This window comes from Ursus americanus, chromosome 18, assembly GCF_024610735.1.
Source record: "Ursus americanus isolate L20-20 chromosome 18, mUrsAme1.1.p, whole genome shotgun sequence".
Lineage (NCBI taxonomy): Eukaryota > Metazoa > Chordata > Mammalia > Carnivora > Ursidae > Ursus > Ursus americanus.
This window is the reverse complement of record NC_142144.1, coordinates 5,816,901-5,838,365: the sequence shown is the minus strand read 5'-3', so window position 1 is coordinate 5,838,365 and position 21,465 is coordinate 5,816,901. Positions and strand designations below refer to the sequence as shown.

The 21,465-nt window shown below is 59.7% G+C and overlaps 1 protein-coding gene across 6 annotated transcripts in view; it reads left to right on the top strand.

The window, feature by feature from the left end:
- HMCN2 (hemicentin 2) overlaps window positions 1–21,465 on the top strand; it is a 150,184-nt gene that overhangs the window by 98,040 nt on the left and 30,679 nt on the right. For all 6 annotated transcript variants that reach the window (XM_087869269.1, XM_087869268.1, XM_087869270.1 and 3 more), the window contains 24 exons: window positions 520–662; window positions 1,225–1,375; window positions 2,026–2,244; window positions 3,773–3,886; window positions 4,280–4,467; window positions 5,022–5,118; window positions 5,773–5,934; window positions 6,088–6,201; window positions 7,165–7,367; window positions 8,043–8,124; window positions 9,660–9,791; window positions 12,079–12,222; window positions 12,312–12,471; window positions 12,558–12,682; window positions 13,142–13,325; window positions 15,685–15,782; window positions 16,283–16,549; window positions 17,114–17,295; window positions 17,748–17,829; window positions 17,923–18,059; window positions 18,653–18,794; window positions 18,880–19,024; window positions 19,841–19,968; window positions 20,574–20,730. In XM_087869269.1, coding sequence (XP_087725395.1) covers window positions 520–662; window positions 1,225–1,375; window positions 2,026–2,244; window positions 3,773–3,886; window positions 4,280–4,467; window positions 5,022–5,118; window positions 5,773–5,934; window positions 6,088–6,201; window positions 7,165–7,367; window positions 8,043–8,124; window positions 9,660–9,791; window positions 12,079–12,222; window positions 12,312–12,471; window positions 12,558–12,682; window positions 13,142–13,325; window positions 15,685–15,782; window positions 16,283–16,549; window positions 17,114–17,295; window positions 17,748–17,829; window positions 17,923–18,059; window positions 18,653–18,794; window positions 18,880–19,024; window positions 19,841–19,968; window positions 20,574–20,730 — 3,556 coding nt within the window. The remainder of the gene's footprint in view (window positions 1–519; window positions 663–1,224; window positions 1,376–2,025; window positions 2,245–3,772; window positions 3,887–4,279; window positions 4,468–5,021; window positions 5,119–5,772; window positions 5,935–6,087; window positions 6,202–7,164; window positions 7,368–8,042; window positions 8,125–9,659; window positions 9,792–12,078; window positions 12,223–12,311; window positions 12,472–12,557; window positions 12,683–13,141; window positions 13,326–15,684; window positions 15,783–16,282; window positions 16,550–17,113; window positions 17,296–17,747; window positions 17,830–17,922; window positions 18,060–18,652; window positions 18,795–18,879; window positions 19,025–19,840; window positions 19,969–20,573; window positions 20,731–21,465) is intronic.

Sequence of the window (21,465 nt, the reverse complement as noted above, 5' to 3'; positions counted from 1 at the left end):
GGGAGGCAGGAGGCTGCGTGGGAGCCTGTGGGCCCCGGTACCTGGGTGCCACAGACACCCTACGCACCTATCTATGGCTTGTCTCCGCTGATGGTCTGGGGCAGCTAGGGCTGACGCAGTCACTTAGGGCCAGGGCCCCAGGAGAAGGGGGAACAAGTGAGTTAGGACTTGGGTCACTTGGACGCCCAGATCCACACCAGTCCTGGTTTCCTTCTGCCACCTGCAGTGTGGTATGGCCAGAGGCCCCATGACTTGAGACCCCGCACCCCCAGAACGGCCCACAGAGGTCACCCCAGGAATTTCCCTGCCCCAGACCTGCCCTGTCCTATAAAGCATTGACAACCAGCAGTCTCTCCCCTAAGTGAACAGCCGCAGGAGCGGGTCGGTCTCCAGGCTCCCTGTTCCTCGGCGCTCGGGAAGCAGACCCCCCTTTCTGGGACTGCCCTGGGTGCAGGGTGAGCCCTGGGTCTCAGCACCCCTTTCCTAGGCCTGCTTCTCAGACGCCCTTGTGGTTTTCAGTCCCCCCTTCCATCTCCAAAGATGACACCTTGGGGGAGGCCAACGTGAAGGAAGTGAAGACCAAGGTCAACAGTACCTTGACCCTGGAGTGTGAGAGCTGGGCCGTGCCCCCGCCCACCATCAGCTGGTACAAGGACGGACGGGTGAGTGAGGAAAGCCTGGGGACCCCCTGCTTCTGCTTGGAACCTTCCAGAGAAGCCTGTCAGAGCACCTGGTCCCATAGCCGGCCTGGGCCCTGCCTCACTTTGTATTTTAATAAGAAATCCGACTGTTTGTGGGAAACAGCCTTCATCGACATTAAAGTCTGTATTTACCCATTTAACTCCCGGTTTTTCAGCCATACGGGTTTGGTGTTATAAAATTGTCTGAGCACTACCATTACTTCGTGTGGTATTCTTAAAATTTTGCTAAAACGTAAGTAGGTTTGGGGTCCCTTAGTAGCACAGTCCGTTGAGCATCTGACTCTTGGTTTCGGCTCAGGTCACGATCTCAGGGTGGTGAGATCGAGCCCCGCATCAGGCTCCGCGCTGAGCGTGGAGTCCGCTTGATATTCTCTCTCTCCATCTCCGTCTGTCCCTCCCTCCGCACTCGCTTGTGCGTGCTCTCTCTCTCTCTCGAATAAATAAGTTACGAATATATATATATAGGCTCGTCTGGGTGCTCTCTGCCTCTCATTTCTGATGGTTCCCCCTCTTCCCCCCCCAGCCCGTGACCCCCAACCAGCGACTCCGCATCCTGGGAGAAGGCCGGCTGCTCCAGATCCAGCCCACGCAGGTCTCGGATTCGGGGCGATACCTGTGTGTGGCCAGCAACGTGGCCGGCGAGGATGACCAGGACTTCAGTGTGCTCATCCAGGGTGTGTGGGGGCCAGCGGGGCTGGGTGGAGCAGGGGCCAGTGGGGATGGGGAGGTGGGACAGCTGGGAGTGGGAAGTGTGCATGCTTCTGGAACAGTCTGGCAGGAGGACTCTCTTCCTGCTGGCTTCTTCCCTTTCTCATTACTGGCTGGCGTGTCTTACATCCAGGCCCCTAGCCCTGGCCTGGGCTCTTCCATTAACTGACTTTGTGACTTGGGGCCTTCATTGCCCTCCCGACCGACCTTGGTTTTACCTTCGTCAAGTGTGGCTCATCCGATCAGGGCGCCTTGAGGGCCCCCACCACTTCTGAAAGCCAATGATTTTGTCCCTCTGTGCCCCAATAAACTCTGGCTAAAACTTAGGATCTGGCTTCCTCTCCTGAGAGGTGTCAGCATGTCATAGGGAGTCTTTTGAGGCCACTGGACATGAGCCACAGAGGGCAGGAAACTTATCCTAGTGCCAAGCATAGTAGTTGCTCAATAAACACCGGCGGAAAGAATGAGTGAATTTAAAAACTGCCTTAACCGAAGAGATCTGCTGTAACCGTGGCGTTCCCACACCTGAGGGAGGCTAGCCCGGGAATCTCTTTGAGCAGAGACGCTTCCCCGTCCCTCGGCTGTGTGTTCTAACAGCTTTGTCCCCCCCCCCAAGTGCCCCCCATGTTTCAGAAGGTGGGCGATGCCAGTGCAGCCTTCGAGGTCCTGTCCCGGGAAGAAGAGGCCCGGGGTGGGGTGACGGAATACCGGGAGATTGTGGAGAACAACCCTGCCTACCTGTACTGTGACACCAATGCCATCCCACCCCCGGAGCTCACCTGGTACAGGGACGACCAGCCCCTCTCGGCCGCAGATGGGGTGTCTGTTCTGCAAGGTAGTTAAGAGTGCACAGAGAGCTCGGGGCGTTTGCAGGCACGGGTCGGGGTTCACCCACCTCAGAGCTGGGCTCCTTAACTGCCCTTATGAATCCTTGGAGCTCTCCCGTGTGCTGCTTGCTGTGTGGCTGTGTGGCTGTGTGACCACGGGCAGGCCACGCGACCACTCTGGACCTTGGCTTCGTTTTGTAAACCAGGGCTAGACGCTCCTTGCCTATTTGAAGGCAAGAACGGGGGCCCTCTTTGCCCCCCTGGTTTTTAGACCCGAGGCTCTCACCTGGGCCATGCCCACCTCTGGGCCTGAAGATCTGTAATGTCCGGGGATAACCGGCCAAAGCTGGTGTCTTTCTCGGCAGGGGGACCCAGTTCCTTTAGTAAGATCTCATGAGGACCACACTGAGGGGGTGAGGCGGGGGCGGGGGCAGGCATAGAGTGCTGTACCATCTCATCAGCGGGGACTCTGTGACCTTTCAGCTTAGGGTTTGTCCTGTGTCCTGGAGCAATGGTGGGGCTGGTCGGGGGTGGAGATGAGGTGGTTTGCACGGGCCTCTAGACAAATAGGGTCATGCCAAGGTTTGTACTTTGGTGCTTGCAAAAGACAGCAGCCTCTTGGGGATGGAGAAGAGGCAATGCTTACTGAAGGCTGTTTATCCCTGTCAGAAACCCCTGATTCACCCCTCAACCTGGCCACTGCCCTTGGACCCGGACAATGGTCCAGATCCTGGGTACACAGAGAGCTCAGTCACATGCTGATTCCTACCTCTGATCCTGACCAGAGGTTAATCTCAGACATCAGCTGACCACCCCTCTCCCCCTGGTCCTAGCCATTAACCTCTAACCCCACCATTGTCCTCTGACCCCGGCCACTGACCCTTAATCATGGACACATAGTAGTTGTGGTCACAAACGGACCTTAATTCTGAACCTGACCATAGATTAATTTCACATATCAAGTGATCCCCAAACGTAGCTGCTGTTTCTCCAAACCTGCTACTGTCCCTGGCTCTGCAGGTAATGAGCCCCTGGTCCTAACCCCGGGCCGGCGATCCCCCCAACCCAGAATCCTGAACACGTGGTGACCCTAACCCGGCTCCGCTGGAGACCGCCTCTAGCCCCGCAGAGATGCCAGGGTCTGGCCCTGGCTGTCTTTTGATCACAGGGGGTCCCAGGTGACACCTCCCAGGACCCCATCCCCCATCCCCGATCACCACAGCCCAGGAGCCACCTCATTGCCTCCCAAAAACCTATCCCTGGACATTGGCCAGCTCTCTGCCCCCTCCCTCTGCCTCCATTGAGGAGCTGGCTCCGTGCTGCTGGGCACTCTTGGGAAGCCTCAGTTCTTCCATCTGTAAGATGGAAGGAGTAGCACCAGAGTCAGAGGCCAGGAAACTGCTCAGCCCAGGGCCCGGCCCGCAGCAAGCAGGGCAGGCTGCTTCTCTCCATTTCACAGAGGACATGGGGCAGTGATGTCTTTGGGGTCCCCTGCCTCCTTGCCCTCGTTCAGGTCTCTGTCCTGTGTCCCCACAGGAGGTCGGGTCCTGCAGATCCCCTTGGTGCGTGAGGAGGACGCTGGGAGGTACTCATGTAAGGCCTCCAACGAGGTGGGCGAGGACTGGCTGCACTACCAGCTGCTTGTGCTGAGTGAGTGGCCGGCTCGGGGCCAGAGGGTTTCGGTCAGCAGGCCCCAGGGGGGCCTCCCTGCTGAAGGGGGTCAAGGCGCAGTGCACGTTCAGTCCTGTACTGGGAGGTTGGTCACATAGGGCACGTGAGCTCGGACTGGGCTCAAATTCCAAGTGGCCTGCTTTCTAGCTGTATCACCTTGAGCAAATCACAACCCCCCCCCCCATGCCCCAGATTCCTTAGCTGCATCAGGGCCGGGGGGCGGGGGGCGGGGCGCATGGGAAGGAGGGCACCAGGCGCCCTAGCCAGAGCCTGGCACCACGTGCTGCTCTCCCCTCCATGTCCACCCCCCACCCCGGGGACCTTTCCCAGGCAGGCCGCCTGCTCCTCACCCTGCTTTCCCTGCCCCCCCAGCCCCACCTGTGATCCTGGGCGACACGGAGGAGCTGGTGGAGGAGGTGACCGTCAACGCCAGCAGCACCGTCAGCCTGCACTGCCCGGCCTTGGGCAACCCCGTGCCTACCGTCGCATGGCTCCAGAACGGGCTGCCTCTCTCCCCGAGCCCACGGCTGCAGGTCCTGGAGGACGGGCAAGTCTTGCAGGTCAGGGCATCCCCCAGCTCAGGCTAAAGGCAGCAACTGCTGTGACTCGGTCCTGCTTGTCCGGGAACCAAGGAGCTGCCGTTATCTGTGTCAAGTGAGGCTTTTTGCCGGAAAGCATGTTGGAGCACCCGGAACTTAATTCAGCCCACCAAGTAATCTTACGTGAGCTGCTCGCTGACAGCAGAGGGCTGCACTTAGCACCTGAAAAGGGCACATATGCACGCCCACCTAGAGCCCAACGCGGCAGAGCCCAACGCGGCACCGGCACCGGCACCGGCAGCCCTGCTTGGGGCCCGGGGGGAGACTGTTGTCACCGCATAGTTTGCTGCGGGGACTCATCCAACATCTACCTCACACAGCGCCCTGAATGTCACAAAGAGCCCTTCAGGGATGTGGGGTGGGGGGTGCCTATCCGCCGAGCCCCCTGAGCGCTGCTCCGTGCAGACAGAGGTGGCCGGCCGTCTGGGGGCGGGAGCCCTCACAGCACTTCCTCGGGGAGCCCAGAGCCGGCAGGCCTGTGGGGTCTCCCAGGCACCTTCTCCCTGTGCCCGCAGGTCTCCACAGCGGAGGTGGCCGATGCCGCCAGCTACATGTGTGTGGCCGAGAACCCGGCGGGCTCCTCAGAGAAGCTCTTCACCCTCAGGGTACAAGGTGAGCTGGGCTGAGCAGCGGCCCCTGGGGGTTCCCAGCTGAGGAGGGCTGGTGCTCTGGGCTGGCTGTGGCCTGCTCCGTGGGTTAACCTTGCGGGGAGAGACGGCCCCTCTTCCCACCCGGGGGGGCAGGGGGCACCGCCTCGTTGCCTCCAGTGTCCTGGGCTCTGGGCTTGTGCGCAAAGTGCGTGGAACCCAGCTGGTGTGGGGCCGACACGTTCCCCGGACCGACCTTCCAGCGGAGCTAGGAGGCCAGCCCCAATGTACAGCTCAGAGAGGTCATCCGGTAGAGGCTTTCCACCTCGTTGGCCATGAGCTCGGCCTCCAGATGTGGGGCAGCTGTGGCCTCAGGGGCAGAGGTGTGACGGGGTGGAGCACTCCAGGTCTAGGACTCAGGCCCAAATTGATATTTCAGCCCTGCCACAGATCAGCTGAGTGGCTTTGGGGAAGTCAGTCTCCCTCTCTGATCTCTGAGCCCTGTGTTCTCATCTGTGAGGCAGTTGTGACAAACGGGCTGTTGCACGGCCTTGTTTGAAGATGGGTCAGGATGAGGCACCAGGAGCTCCTCGAGGCCTTGTTCTACTCTGTGGCTCGCGGCCCCCTGCTGTAATGTGTTCTCATGTGTCTTTCTGTCTCCTGGTGGCTCTGGGGACAGCCCCCCCACGAATCGCAGGTCCGAACTTGGAGCAGGTCACTGCCATCATCAACAGCAGCATCTCCCTGTCCTGTGACGTCCATGCTCACCCGAGCCCTGAGGTCACGTGGTACCGGGACAGCCAGGCCCTCTCCCTGGGGAAAGAGGTCTTCCTCCTGCCTGGTGGGTAAACTGAGGCTTGGAGCTTAGCCTGAGGCTGTGTGGGGAGTCTGAGTTGCTTCCTTCAACCTGGGACCAAGCAGGGAGTCTGGGAAGGCTTGAGGGTTTTGGCCCTGGGCCTGCTCACTGGTGTAAGGAGGCTGGTTTCCCCGACAGGCACCCATACACTGCAGCTGGCCCGGGCACAGCCGTCAGACTCCGGGATGTACGCGTGTGAGGCCCTCAACGCCGCCGGCCGAGACCAGAAGCTGGTGCAGCTTAGCGTGCTGGGTATGTCCTGTCTGTCCCCCAAACTGCACTGTTCCCCACTCCTTCAGTGAGCCCTCAGCCCCTCACCCTGAGGCGGTACAGCCAGGAGAGGGGCAGCCGGCCCTGGAGAAGCCTGGGACGCCCACACCCTCTGGGCAGTGTGATGGGAAGATCCTGGTCTCTAAAGTTGGACACATTGGGTTTGAGACTCAGCTGTGCACGTATTTGCTCTGTGACCTTGGACAAGTCACCCTCCCTCTCGGAGCCTCAGGCCTCCTGTCTGCAAGGGGACAGTTGGCATAAGGATTAAATGAGGGTATATGAGTGCTTACCCTGTGCTGGGCACACAGTGCACTCTGAAGTCAAGGAGGGGACAGTGGGACAGCCACAGGAGCTGGCCCGGGAAAGGCCCTTCCCAAGCCCGACTGATCAGAGGTTCTCAGCACAGAGCATGTTTCTGGGCTTCTGGTCTTCAGAATCCTCTTGGGGCAAAGCTGGCCGAAGTTGTCATGAGCCAGGACTCACTGAAAGGTTCCTTTTAGCCCTGGATCTAGTTGATTCATTTGTGCGTGTTCACCTACTGTGTGCATGCCAGACACTGTGCCAGACCCTGTGGGCCCACAGCCAGGGGTGGGGGCTTCTACACTGGTCTGCTAGAGGGACATGGGCTATGGGGAACCCTAGGGAGGGCTCTAACCCAGCCAGGGCCTGCCCTGTGTTGGAAAGAGCCCAGGAGGGCCTTCGGAGCATCTCCCCTTCTAGGAGGCTGAGGCCCAGAGAAGGCAGGAGGCTGTGCCCAGGTCACCCAGCAGGTCCTTGGCACTCTGACCTGGACTCTCTTCCTCCATTTCCCTGGGTCTGGGCCATCCCTGGGGCGGGCTCCACTGTGTGACGCTGTGGGCTTCCATCGGCTCTTACGTACGGCTGGAACCGGGGAGGACGCCAGGGAGGCTGGCGTGCCCACCTGCTCACCTGCTGCCCCAGTTCCCCCCACCTTCAGGCAGCCTCCCAGCGGCCCCCAAGATGCGATCGTGGTACGTGCCGGGGACAGAGCAGTCCTGAGCTGTGAGACCGACTCACTCCCTGAGCCGACCGTGACCTGGCACAAGGACGGGCAGCCCCTGGGCCTGGCGCAGCACACCCAGACTCTGCTGGGGGGGCAGAGGCTGGAGATCCGGGACACCCAGGTGAGCAGCCCGTGGCATGGGCGGCCGTGGGTGGCTGTGGGTCCCGGTCCTGGCGAGCCTGGGCAGCTGTGTGGCAGGACGTGGGGACTGCTGCCTCCTCGGCCCACGGGCCCTCACACAGAGTCAATTAGCAGCCTCCAGGGTGAGAGCCATGAGAAGAGCGCAGGACTCCAACCTGGTTCTGATCTGACCTTGAGCAAGTCCATTCCCCATCACCTGCCTCCGTCTTCCTGGGATCTAGATTCTCCAGGCCCCTCTGGCTATGACTCTCTGGGAGTTTGCTCTGCCCACCCTCCCTGGTGTGGATTAGACACTCACAAGTGTTTGCTGGCTGCATATGGGCTGCTCCTTTGGGAAACGGTGCCAGGCTCCTCTCTCCTGGCCCAGCGCCATCCCCACAGCGAGGGACTTTTTCCTCCTGGCTTGGCTGGCTTGCAGGCCCAGGAGAGGGTGGGGGTCTGGAACCTAGCTCACTCACCTCCTAACTGCCCTCCTGCTTCTTGAAGTTCTTGGGGGAAGGCCAGGGGGTCCTATCTCCTCTGGCTTCCCAGGCAGGACCAGCATATTTGGGGAGTCCCTTCTCCAGAAGGTTCTGTGGCCTGATGTTTTGGGGAGCCCTAGGTACCCCCATGCCAGGCCCATGTACACCATCCACATGTGCTCTCTTTGTCCTAGGTGTTGGATAAAGGTTTATATAGCTGTAAAGTCAGCAATACCGCTGGGGAAGCCATGCGGACATTTGTCCTCACTGTCCAGGGTAAGCTGGGGACCAGCCTGAGGGCATTGCCGTGGGACCCCCAGCAGCTCACAGGGCTGCCCAGGGTGGGAAGGGCAGTCGCTAGAAAGAGGCAGTGGCCCTGAGTGTTTAGGGCACAGGATTTGGCATTGAAAAGACCAGGCTCAGAATAGCACTGCCCATGACTTGCTCTTGGGGCACAGCAGAACACCTTGGTTCCTCTGAGCCTCGGGTTTGTCTCTGGTCAAAGGAGCAAAGGCAGTACCTGCCTCCTACGTGTACGGGAAACATTCAGTTGATGGGCTGCCATGAATGTATCTATAAAGTGTCCAGCATGAGTCTGGTATGCGAGCCCTGGGAGGGGAGCCCTCAGAGATCAGACAGTTGAAGTTCTAGAGCCATGTTGCCACCATTTTGCACCCTGGGGGGGGCCCGATCCATCAGCCCAAGGATGGAGCACAGATGTCATTTGACTGGGTGTGGTTCCAGGTGGGCGTGAGGGGGAACTCACCTAGGGAAGCAAGGGATGAAGGCTCAACCAGATTTGCTTGGGGTCAGATGCTGTGTCAGTTAGAGTATAGACTGCTGTGTAACAAAGAGATCCCAAAACACACTGCATTGAATGAGAGAGAATGTTACCTCTCTCACATGAAAGCCCAGGGGTGAGTGTCTGGGCTGGTGGATAGCTCAGGGCCTACTGAGTGGTAGGTAAATTACAGAGTGGTAATTTGGGGACCCAGAATCGTTCTATCCTGTTGATCCCCACCCCTTAGGGCATTGCCCCATCCACATGCATCCCATCCCAGCTCACAGGAAGAAGAAAGGAGCAGAACTAGCGGGCAAGCATTTTTGTTTTGAGCAAGGGATGTGGAATTTGTGTCTGTCCCCTCGGCTTGCACCCCATCAGTGGGGACATAAGCAGCTGGCCACAGCAGGCTGCAGGGGACACTGGGAAATGCAGTTTTACCTAAGCGACCTTACACTCAGCTAAGCTGCTGTGCAAGATGGGAAGGACAGGGCGGGGGACACCAGCTGTCTGCCACCAAGTGAGCCTGGATGGATCCGACCGGGAGCCATACTGAATACCATTGTTGAAAGTTACTGACACCAGGTGTGCTGTTTAAAGCCTTCTCCTGATGGCTACATTGATGAGTGGTGGGAGGGGGGAAGGTCTGGTCCCTCCATGTTTTTTTCCACTGGTGCTGGTTGCCTGGGATGCGTGACCTCTTCCTGGCCGAGCAGGAGAGAGTGTTGGGATCGATTAGTGATGTCTGGCCTGGCATAGGCTAAGCATTACTGGTGCATTAGCCATGCACTCACCATCCTTGGGCTGAGTGGACTCCTCTGGACTCTGCGTTGTAAATGTTTTGAAATGGACAGATGCAAGTTCTATTTATACCTGTGACTGAAACAACCTATATCTCTACCAATGGCAAAGCATAAAATGTCAACTACTAACCAGAAGGAAGAGCCGGTGGGGTGTCCCTCATCTGCCCAAGTGGAAGGAAGGGGCCGCGGAGTCTTAGGACTCTGGCAATCTGGCGTCTCTCCTGCAGTGCCCCCAACGTTTGAGAACCCCAAGACGGAGAAAGTGAGCCAGGTGGCTGGGAGCCCCCTGGTCCTGAGCTGTGACGTGACCGGGGTCCCCGCGCCCGCTGTGAGCTGGCTGAAGGACAGAATGCCTGTTGGTGAGTGCATCGCATCCTGTCAGTGCCGAATATTCCTCTCTGTGGCGCCATGACCGTGAAAGGGGAAGAGTTGCGGGTTGTCGCTGTTCTCGGCAAAATCTAAGGCGGCAGCGTCCTGTCGGTCACACCCCCTGTTTGTCTTCAATCCTGTTGGCCCTCGGAATCCCAGTGCTGAGAACCGTTCCCGTGGGGGCTCGAAGGCTCCCTGTGTTTGTGGCCACAATCAGCTCCCACGAGATGGATGGATGCAGGGTGGGTGCGGAGGGCCCATCTGGTCTGACCCCGGGCTTGGCGTTGGCCTCCAAAGCTGCTTCTCCTCCTAGAATTCAGCTCTGTCCAGCCTGGCTGCTGGTCACCGGCCCCGGTCCAGGCCTTTGTCCCTGTCTGGCTCTCTTCCTCTCCTCCCACCCCCGGGGTCCCAGCAGAACCTTCCTCTTGTCAGCTGGGAAACCCCTCTGGTGCCAGCCAGCTCTCTGTCCGTAGCCTTTCCCATTCCAGCCACCACGGTCCCCCTGCCCCATGAGGGCAGCAGCCCCCACACCGGTCCTGGACCCACTCCAAGCCTCCAGTGCCGTCTCCACACAGGGAGGAAGGGATCTCAAAGTGCAGCTCTGAGAGGTCATTTGTCTGTTGAAATCCTTCAGGCCGTAGTCCTCAGAACCACAGCCCGGGAGGCCCTGCGGGTCCCAGCCAGCCCACCTCCCCCTGCGCCACACCAGGCCCCACAGACCCAGCTGCTCTCGGCCCCTCCCATGTTCCCTTCTCTGTCTCTCTCTCCCTCCCCCCACCCCCTCTCCCTCTCTCAAAAACAGCTTTATCAAGATTTATATACTCTACAATTCACCCATTTAAAGCTTATAATTCCATTATTTTTACTATATTCTCAGACCATCCCCACAATCAATTTTAGAACATTTTTATCACCCAAGAGGCAACCCCGTACCCATTACCTTACACCCCCATTGCCCCCAGACCCGCCGCCGGCCCAGCGCCACGCAGCCACTGACCTGCTTTCTGTCTCTATAGATTTGCCTGTTCTGGACGTTTCCTGTCAGTGGAATCAGACAATATGTCGCCTTTTGTGACTCGCTTTTCCACTTAGCATTGTGCTTCCAAGATCCATCCCTGTGGTAGCGTGTGTCCGTTCTGCAGTCCTTCTTTTAAGTTGAATTAAGTTTTTTCACTCTTTTTGATGGCTGACTATTCCACCGTGTGGCTGTATCATGTTTGGTTTGGACATTTGGGTTGTTTCCACCCTGGGGCTGTTATGAATGGTGTGCCGTGAAGGTTCGGGGACGAGTGTTTGTGGGGCATACGCTCTCCTTTCTCTTCAGGTTACACCTGGTGGTGGAGCCACTCTGGCCTCCGTTCTTCACCTCCTTTCTTGACACACGCCCTTTCCTCCCCGAAATACCCGCCCCGACCCCCCTGAGCCCCTCTACTGGCTGGTTCACACCCACTTGGTCCAGCTGAGACCTGCCTCTTCTCAAGACATGCCTGACCCCTCCCGGCTCCATCAGGGCTTCAGGGGGCTGGTCATGCAGCATCACGCGTGTCTCACTGACTCTGATGCATGTGGAGCTCCTTGAGGCCAGGGGCTGTGCTTTACTTGCCTTTGAACCCCAAGCTCACAGCTGGGCACGCAGTAGCTACTCAGGAGATTTCGTGTTGAGAGACTGGCTGTGCCAGCAAGGCCCCAGAGGAGGCAGGTCCGGCCTGGGCTCAGGCAGAGGCGCAGCTGGAGAGATGGGGGCCATTCCAGGCTGGGGTGGGTGGGCAACCTGAGCAGAGGCCCCGGGGTGCCCCTGATGGGACCCGCATGGGGACCAGGAAGTTGTCAGTGGGTGGCTGGTTCACCCTGATTGGAAGCCTTGGGAGGTGGGGGTAGGGGTGGGCAGGGAGGAGCTGGAGCGATGGTGGGGGGTGAGGTGGGCCCGAGGGTCCACAGGAAGAGAAGCAAGCCCTGGACACTAAAGGGAGTGGGAGATCTTGGCAAGAAATGTCCCCAGTGGAAGGAAATAGGGAAGGGCTGTAAGGACAGAGCAATGAGAGACCCAGCCGAGGAAGGTCGTGATATCACCAACAAGAGACCCTGCCCCTGTCTGGACCCCAGTTTCCCTGTGAGCACAGGAGGCGGTGGGCGATGCAGAGGTTCCAGGGGTCTTGTGAGTGTGGGGGATGGGCACTCGCTGGGTGAGTCACATGACTTTTGTGTCCGGGCCCAGTGGCGGCACCTGGGGTGGCGGGTCTGTGCAGGTGAGGCCCAGCGCGTCTCTCCACCCCATAGAGAGCAGCGTGGCGCACGGCGTGGTCTCCCGCGGGGGCCGCCTCCAGCTGAGTCGCCTGCAGCCCGCCCAGGCTGGCACCTACACGTGCGTGGCCGAGAACACCCTGGCCGAGGCCCGCAAGGACTTCGTGGTGGCTGTGCTCGGTACGTCTGCGCCCTACGCCCTCCCTCCGTATCCCACCCCCTCGCCAGCCCCTGCCACAGCCCCGGCCTCACCACGGCGCCTGCCACAGTGGCCCCCCAGATCCGGAGCTCGGGCGCCACCCAGGAGCACAGTGTCCTGGAAGGGCAGGAGGTGCGGCTGGACTGTGAGGCGGACGGGCAGCCACCGCCCGACGTGACCTGGCTGAAAGACGGTGGCCCGCTGGACCAGGGTGTGGGCCCCCACCTCCGGTAAGGCCCGGCCTGTGCCCTCCTGGGTCCCCAGGCTGCACCACAGACCCTGATGTGCCAGCTCTCGGCTCTCTGTCCCCGTGCAGTTTCTACCTGGACGGCGGCACCCTGGTGCTGAAGGGCCTGAAGGCCGAGGACTCGGGCGCCTACACCTGCGTGGCCCACAACGCAGCCGGGGAGGACGCCAGGCTGCACACAGTGAGCGTGCTGGGTGAGCGGCTGCAGGGCGAGGAGCTGCGGGGGCTCTGCCATCCCGGGGCTGCGGCGGCCTGGCCACAGTGTGGCCTCCGCCAGGGCATCTGGAGGGTGGTGCCGGGGCCAGGATGCAGGAGTCCCGCCTCAAGCCCAGCCATGCCCACACTATGAGCCAGGCCACCCCCTGACCTCTCTGGGCCTCTGCATCCCATTCTGAGACCAGAGACACAAGCAGCTCCAGCCCCGGGGTGTGATGGGAGAGTTGAGGAATAGGGGAGATACGAATAGAGCCACGGGGTAAGCCTGGGCCCCCATGTGGTGGGCTTCATCCTCACCTGGCAAGGATGTGGCTCTGAGAACCCCATACAAGATGGTAGCTGCTGCCTGGAATTTGCCCGAGAAGAGCCCATCTCCCCCACCCAGACCCTCTTCCTAAACCCCTCATCGCCCCCTTTTTCTCTCTGCCCACCCCCAGTCCCTCCCACCATCGAGCAGTGGGCAGAGAGCTCGGGGACCCTGGTGAGCAGGCCCGGGGAGCTGGTGACCATGGCCTGCCCCGTCCGGGGCTCTGGGCCCATCCGCGTGAGCTGGCTCAAGGACGGCCTGCCCCTCCCGCTTTCGCAGCGCACTCGCCTCCACAGCTCCGGCCGCACCCTCAGGTAAGGGAGCGGCTCCTCGGCCCCTGGGCCCGCTGGTCCCAGGCCCACTCTTCAGGCAGCTTGGGTTTCAGAACACCTCTGAATGCTTTTCAAATAAAAATAATGTGAACGTACAGAGGTTTATGATGGGGAGAGTGAGGGCCCCCCACTCCCCCCAAAAATTCCAGAGATAAAAGGGGCCTCTGCTCTCAGGCTCTCGCAGCCCAGGGAGGGAGGCACGGATCCAGGTGATGACATCTGGTTGTATCCAACTCAGCCTGCCTTGGGGTGGAGGAAATCAGGGAAGGCTTCCTGGAAGAAGGTTTCTGAGCAAAGTCTTCAGGCATTCTTCAATCTTTTGGAGTGCTGGCTGTTGCAGGTGCGGTTCCAGGCACTGGGATAGAGCAGTGAGCAAAATAAAGCCCCTCCCCTAGCTGCTTGATCGCGGGGGAGAATGGAAATTAAGCAGCTGTAGCAGAGGAATGTCACCAGGGGCACATGCTCTGAAGAACAAAGTAGCATGAAGAATAAATGGGAGGTGGCAGGGGAGGCTGGGACTGTAGGGTGGTCAGCGATAGGCACTCAGAGAAGGTGATATTTGCACAGAGGTGGAAGGATTTAGGAGAGGAAGCTGGGTGGATTCCATGGAGAAGAGCTTCCAGGAGGAGTGTTCAAAGGCCCTGAGGTGGGCATGTGCCTGTGTGTTCAAGGAATAGGGTGGGTGGGTTTGAGGGGAGACCAGGTGACATAGGACTTGTAAGTCCTTTAAAAGACCTGGGTTTTCCTAAGGACAGATGGAGAGCCCAGGGGGCAGGGTGTTCGGTAGAGAAGCCTCATGATATGACTTAAAATTCTTTTATGGTAAAATACACATAAAATTGATCATTGTAACCATGTTTAAGTGTACAGTTCAGGGGCATTAAGTACAGTCACGCAATCGTGTGACCATCACCCCATCCATCTCCAGAACTTTGTCATCTTCCCAAGCTGAACCTGTGTCCCCATTTCCCCCTGCACTCCCCCCATCCTTGGAAACCCCCATTCTACTTCCTGTCTGTACGAACTTGACAACTCTAGGGACCAACATCCGTGGACTCACACAGTAGTTGTCTTTTGGGGACTGGCCTTACCCCACTCGGCATGATGTCCTCGAGGCTCCTCCGTGTTGTAGCAGGTGTCAGAATGCCCTTGCTTTTTAAGGCTGGGTGACAGTCCGCGGCACGGACAGACCACACCTTGTTCATCCATTCATCTGTCAGCGGACACGTGGGTTGCTCCCACTTTTTGGCTACTGTGCATAATGCTGCTATGAACACGGGTGTGCGAATATCTGTTCAAGTCCCTAAATCCTTTTAGCTTGTGACTTAGGTGTTTAGAGGATCCTTCCGGCTGCTGGGTGGACAAGAGACCGTGGGGCCAAGGGCAGGGCAGGAGGGGGGTGAGGGGGCGTCGCCATGCGGCCTGGGTCACAGCCGTGGTGGTGGAGGTGGTCAGAGGTGGGAGGCGGGGGAGTGGAGCACAGCTCTGCGGCCTGCATCCAGGAACCTGGAAGGCTGAGGTCCATGGGAGGTGTTTTCTGAGATCGGACCACAGTGGAGGTGGGCAGGTTGAGGGGGAGGCCGAGTTCTGTTTGAATATGTTGGTTTGAGAGGTTCTTAGGCAGCCAGAGAGGATTCGAGCCAGGTGTTTGCTGCTCCACTCAGGAGTTCAGGGCTGTAGACGTTTGGGGATTGTCGGCAAACAGGTGGTGCTGGAAGCCAGGACGGGATGCAGCCCACCCCCTGCCCAGTGTGAGTGTGGACTGCACCCCTGGCAGCTGGTATTAGGATGGTTCTAAGGCCCCAGGAAGGAGGAGCAGGCAGGGGGATAGGGAAGGTGGGGGAGGCACTCCAGGAAAGCGTGCTGTCCCAGGAGTCCAGCAGAGACATGTTTCAAGGTCACTGGGGACATTGACAAGACCAGCTTAGAAGGGATGGTCAGGGCCAGAGGGACTCGGAGACGAGGTGGGGGGCACAGACAGGGGAGGCGACTCTGGTGAGTTCTAAAGGTGAAAAGGAATGGGCTAGAAGAGGGGTAGGGGCAGGCCGGTGTCCCGCTCCTTGAGCGGGACAGCGCAGCCCGCGGAATTGGGAAAGCAGGAAGTCTGGCTTCAGAAGGAGGTAGGTCAGAAAAGGCCGCAGGGGCCAGAGAGTCTGCAGCTTTTCTCTGGGGGCACCAGGGAGCCAGGAAAGGGGGTTAGGCAGAGTCCGGGCCCGTTCAGGTGGGAGTTTCTGAGCTGCGTCTCTGGCAGGTAAGCCACTGGGAGACAGGAAAAGAATGGGACCATTTCCGTGGAGACACCCCCCCCCTTTTCCCCTCCACCCTTCTCGGGGGGGTTCAGGATTTCCCAGGTGCAGCTGGCAGATTCTGGTGTCTTCACCTGTGTGGCTGCAAGCCCAGCTGGCGTGACCGACAGGAACTTCACCTTGCAGGTGCACGGTACGGACCGGCGCGCGGGGGTGGGGGGTTGTTGGAGAATAAGTGCGTCTTTGGCCTTGGGATGCAAACACAGAGACTCAGTCTTTGATTCCTTTGGTTGCTCATTCATTCATCTCACAAGCAGCTGTTAGACACTGTGCTGTGCCAGGGCCTTACCAGGCACCGGGATGCAGCAGTGAGCAGAGCTGACCCCTGCCCCTAGGAGGTCAGTGCAGGAAATAGCTGTGTAAAGAGGCATCACAATCCCAGGCAACTAGTGACACCAGAGGAAGGACAGGGAGCTGTGGAAGCACAGAGGAGGGCTCTTCAGCTGGCCTGGGGAGTTCAGGGAAGGCTTCCTGGAGGAGGTGAGGTCTAAGCTGAAGACTGGAGATGAGAAGGAATTGTCTAGGAGAAGGGCGTTCTGACCAATAATGAGAACAGCCTGTGCGAAGATCCAAGCGTGAGGGTCACCTGGCGCGGAATAAAAAGACTCCTGCCCCGTCTTTTGCCCTGTGCAGTGCCCCCTGTCCTGGAGCCGGTGGAGTTCCAGAATGATGTGGCGGTGGTCCGTGGCTCCTCGGTGGTCCTCCCCTGCGAAGCCCGGGGAAGCCCCCTGCCCCTAGTGTCGTGGATGAAGGATGGGGAGCCCTTGTTGCCCCAGAGCCTGGAACAAGGGCCCAGCCTGCAGCTGGAGACAGCAGGAGCTGCTGACTCGGGGACCTACTCCTGCGTGGCCGTGAGCGAGGCGGGGGAAGCCAGGAGGCATTTCCAGCTGACAGTGATGGGTGAGTCCTCTGCCCCCAGCGCCAGCTTCTCTGGGCCTGGGCGCAGGGTGGGCCTCTGGGGGCGATGGAGAAGGTGGTGAGGAGGTGAGTCCCCCAGTGGATGTCCCCAGGGCCTGGCGCCGGGGTGCAGGCCTTGGGGGGAAAGCCAGCTCATACGAGATGCCGGCCTGCCTGCTACCTAGAAGGGCTCCGTGGCCCTTTCTTCTCCTGGGGCTGTGCTCCTCAGCTTTGTCCCCCAAACCTTGTAAAGCAGGAACAGACAAAGGGCCACTGAAATCTGGAGGCAGAGCCTGGAGCCTCAGGCGCAAGATTGTGCTAATTTTGGGCCATGTTGGAAAGATCTGTGTCAGCTATCTCTGTACTGGTTTTCAAGCACATATAATTGGCCCAGGCAAAGGGGTCCCTGGTTTCTGGAGTTCTAAGGATCCTCCAGTACCACCCCCACCCGCCTATCTGTGGCCCCATCTGGGTCAGCCTCTGGATGGTCGGGGGTGGGAGATGAACCCCAGCTCCCAGCATGCTGGGTGCAGCTGCCATGGCTGACCCCGGGCGGGTATCTTGCAGATCCCCCCCACATCGAGGACTCAGGCCAGCCTGCAGAGCTGTTGCTGACCGCCGGCTCTCCCATGGAGCTCCACTGTGATGCCCGGGGCACCCCCCCGCCCAACATCACCTGGCATAAGGATGGGCTGGCCCTGAGCAGGCCTGAGGACAGCAACAGGGTGCTGCGGATGGAAGGCGTTCAGGTGCTGCTGGCCTGCTGCTGTGGGATGAGGCTGAGGGAGGGGAGGAGGGAAGAGAAGGACCCGGCAGCCCTTGGCAGTTAGGCTGAGCTCCTCCTTTGTACGGGGTGAGCATGTGGAGACCACCCACCTGGGCCATGCCCTCCAGAGCTCCCAGCCAGGTCAGAGCCAAGGCTGAAGCAGAAACCAGATAACTCCCCAGCCCAACCAGAGGAGGGCTGGTGCAGTCAAGGGGCACTTCCTGGAGGAGGCAGGCTTTGCCCTAGCCATAAAGCAAGGGTGAGGTGGAGCTAGAGAAGCAGCATCCCAGAGAGGGGAATGATTGGGAAGGCAGGGTGGCAGACTCAGCTGGCCTGAGACTGAATCCTCGGTCCTTAGTTGTGGAGGAAGCAAACCGGGTCGGGAGGTAGGCAGGCTAGAGCCAGAGGCAGTTGCTCACCCTGCTCTGTCCCCAGGTGGGCGATGCTGGGCTATACACTTGCCTGGCCCAGAGCCCTGCTGGCGAAGTCGAGAAGAGTTTCCGGGTCAGGGTTCAAGGTAGGGGGTGCCAAGGGGGAGGCAGGAGAGGGAGGCAGGATGGGACCTACAGGGGCAGGTCCGCCTCTCACGCCCTCTCTGCTGCCCACTTAGGCCCCCCACACGTTATTGGGCCCCAAGGCCCCCGCTCTGTGGTCGGCCTGGCTCCGGGGCAGCTTGTTCTGGAGTGCTCGGTGGAGGCGGAACCAGCACCCGAGATTGAATGGCACCGGGATGGCATCCTGCTGCAGGTGGGTGCCCGGCTGGGGACCCGGGGGCGCCACCTTCTGTGCCGCTCAGGCCCCAGACCCTGCAGACTAGATCTCGGTGCCGAGGGACTACCCCGGGGCCAGCACTTCACGTCCCCGCTCTCCTGGTGTCCTGTACTCCTGTTATTACTGTCATCCCGTTTTATGGATGGGGACACTGAGGCAAGGCTAGGATTTACAGCCTGGCTTCTGATGCACATCTGTGTTCTTCCCATTATACCTTCGAGCTACACGTGGTGGCTGGGTGACCCGGGGCTAGTGACTGAGGTTCTCTGTGCTTGCCCCCACACACACACAAAATGGGGACCAAGGATTGTAGGTCTTCTAGAAGCTCCAGCTCCTGATCAGACCATGAGCCCCCTCTGCAACATCTGGACGGGCAGAGCCCGGGGGTGGGAGGCTCCGTCCCTCCCACAGGAGCCTATTTCCCCCAGAGGGGTGTCAGTTGGGCATCTATAGGCCAGCCCAGAACGGGGCAGAGGCCACCATCCCGCCCCCCTGGTTCCTTGGTCCTCCGCGCCTGGTGCCTGGGGGCTGGCACTAACGAGGGTCTCTCCGCCCCGGGGACTCTGCAGGCAGACGCCCACACCCAGTTCCCGGAGCAGGGCAGGTTCCTCCAGCTGCAGGCCCTGAGCACGGCCGACAGGGGCGACTACAGCTGCACGGCCCACAACGCCGCGGGCAGCACCAGCGTGGCCTTCAGTGTGGAGATCCACAGTGAGTGGGCCTCGCCCTGCCCCACGCCGGCCCTTCTGCAAGCCGCAGGCTCCCCGCACCCACTCCCTCTGTGCCTCTCCCCCAGCGGTGCCCACCATCCAGCCAGGACCGGCCGTAGTGAACACCTCCGTGAACCAGACGGCCCTGCTGCCCTGCCAGGTGGTCGGCGCCCCCCCACCCCTCGTGAGCTGGCGGAAGGACGGAGCCCCCCTGGATCCTGACAGCCCCAGGTGGGAGCTGGACTGGAGGGTCTCGGGGGCGGGTTCTAAGCAGAAACTGCCTGGGCGGTTGGAGCAGAAAGATGGCTGTGTGGCCAGCACGCGGGTCTTCTCAGAACCCAAGAAATAGGCTTGTCCAGGGCATTGAGGGTGTCAAGAACCCCGGGTGGCTGTCTATCCTGTCTGTCTGTCTGTCTGGTTTTGACTCTTGGTGGCTCATCTCTGTTTCTGTGGGAGGGGCTTCCGGCCTCTGCTTGTGTGTGTGTGTGTGTGTGTGTGTGTGTGTCCTTCTTTCAGACCAATTTTCTACACCTTTCTCTGTGAACATGGCAGAGACAGACCCCCTGGCCTCCCCCGCTCCCAAGTTATAGCTTCTGAGTTCATGCAACTTGCAGAGTCTAGAAACCTGCCCGATGATCCCAGTTCCCAGGGTAGAACATTCCACTGGTCCAGCCTGAGTCCAGCTGGTCCGGCTCATCCCATCCCGCTGGCTAGGGTGCAGCCCTGACGTGGCCCCGGGAAGGGGCAGTCCTCAGATGTGGGGGCATACTCAGAGAGGGTGCTTTCTGGATGCTGCGGCCTGCTGACTCTTAGGGAGAAGCTGGGCCCAGGTGGGAGCACGGGAGGCCCCCTGATGCTGGGTTGGGGTGTAAGGAGCTGCGCATGGCTGTGACCTCCTCTGACCTTGGCCTTACGGATGCAGGACTCCGGAGTTAGCCCTTTCCTGCCGGGACAGCCAGGGGCGGAGGAGACACCACCAGGGTCCAGCCCCTCCAAAGGCCTCCCTAGGCTGCTGGTCTCCATGGCAACCCTCTCGCTCCATTCCAGGCTGCAGGTTCTGCCCGAGGGTTCCCTGAGGATCCAGCCAGTCCTTGCCCAGGATGCCGGCCACTACCTCTGCCTGGCATCCAATTCGGCAGGCTCTGATCGGCAAGGCCGCGATCTCCAGGTCTTTGGTAGGTGACAAGGGAAGGCATGTTCCTCGCCTTCAGTGTCCATCCCCGGACTGGGCTGGGTCCTGCTCGGTTTCTGGGTTCATCCTTGCTTTCAGGAGCCAAGAGCCACGGTCTCTCGTCGTTCTTGACTATGAAGCCTATGAGTAAAACTTGTAAACAGGCAGACTCAAAAGATGCATGTTTATGTATCGAGCGCATACACTTAATTATCTACTCTTGTATCGAACGTGCACAGATAGAAAACATTTGCAAGGAGAGGACTCAGAATCACTGTACCAGACCCTCTAATCTGCTCTTCTCGCTCCAATGGATCCCCTTGGTGGGGGCCGCTCTGCTGGGCGCTGGCCTCAGGCAGGGCTGACGAGGAGTGGGACCCTGAGGGCTATATTCAGGGAGAGGTGGTTAGGGGGCTGCCAACTTGGGGGGGCGAGCAAAGGTCCCATCACCCCAGATTTGAGAGGCTGTCGGAAGATGCCTGCAGAATGTCTCCTGCCTCTCCCCTGCCCACAGAGGATGGGTAGATGGTGGTGAGAATACCCCCTGCCCCTACCTCCAGCCTGCACCCTGTCTCCTGACAATATGTGGATCTCCTTGTCTCTCCCCAGAGCCTCCAGCCATCACCCCTGGCCCCTCCAACTTGACCCTGACGGCCCACACCCCTACCTCACTGCCCTGCGAAGCCAGTGGCTCCCCCAAGCCCTGGGTGGTCTGGTGGAAGGATGGACAGAAGCTGGATTTCCGTCTGCAGCAGGGTGCTTACCGGTACGGAGCTGGGCCTCGGGGTGGCACCATGAGGTGCTCAGGGTGGGGAAGGGGGTGCCCGTTTCACAGTGGGGAGCCCGGTCAGAAACAAGGCAGGGAAGCACTCGGGTCCTCAACAAAGCCAGCACCAGGATCTGTGTCCCGACCTCAGGGGTCTAGGACAGTCTTCACACCGAGATGCCCGACAGGGGGTTTAATACCATTACAGCTGCTGGGGCCTGACATTGTCGATACCTGGAGGCCTGAGTTCGGCTGAGCCTGGATACGCGTCTCCCCCTTTCTCAAAGGCAGCTGATCATGAAATGACCCCAGGGTGCATTAAAGGAGTCAGTTCACCCGTTAATACACCAGATATTTGTTGTGTCAGGTGCCAGGCCGGCACGGAGCTTTCAGCTAAAGCAGGTGCTCACCCATCCTGAGCTGTGCTGGTAAAGAGCTCGGATACGGTCGCTGGTACAGAAGTTGTCAGAGCTGGTGATTGCAGAAAGCATACGGGGTAATAGAGAAACACGGGGACGAACTTTAAACTTGCCCACAAGCTCAACAGCCAGACCTTTAAGAGTAGAAATTTCTAGAAGAAATTCCTAGATTCAGAGCTGGGGGGCAGATCCCAGAGGAGAAATCAGTCATGAGACACCCGGTCCTCTGCATCCAGACTGCTGGGCAGGTAGGTCACAGCTGGCTGAGCTCCTGGTCAGCCAGGCCTGTCGCTTAGCAGCCAACCATCTGTCTGTC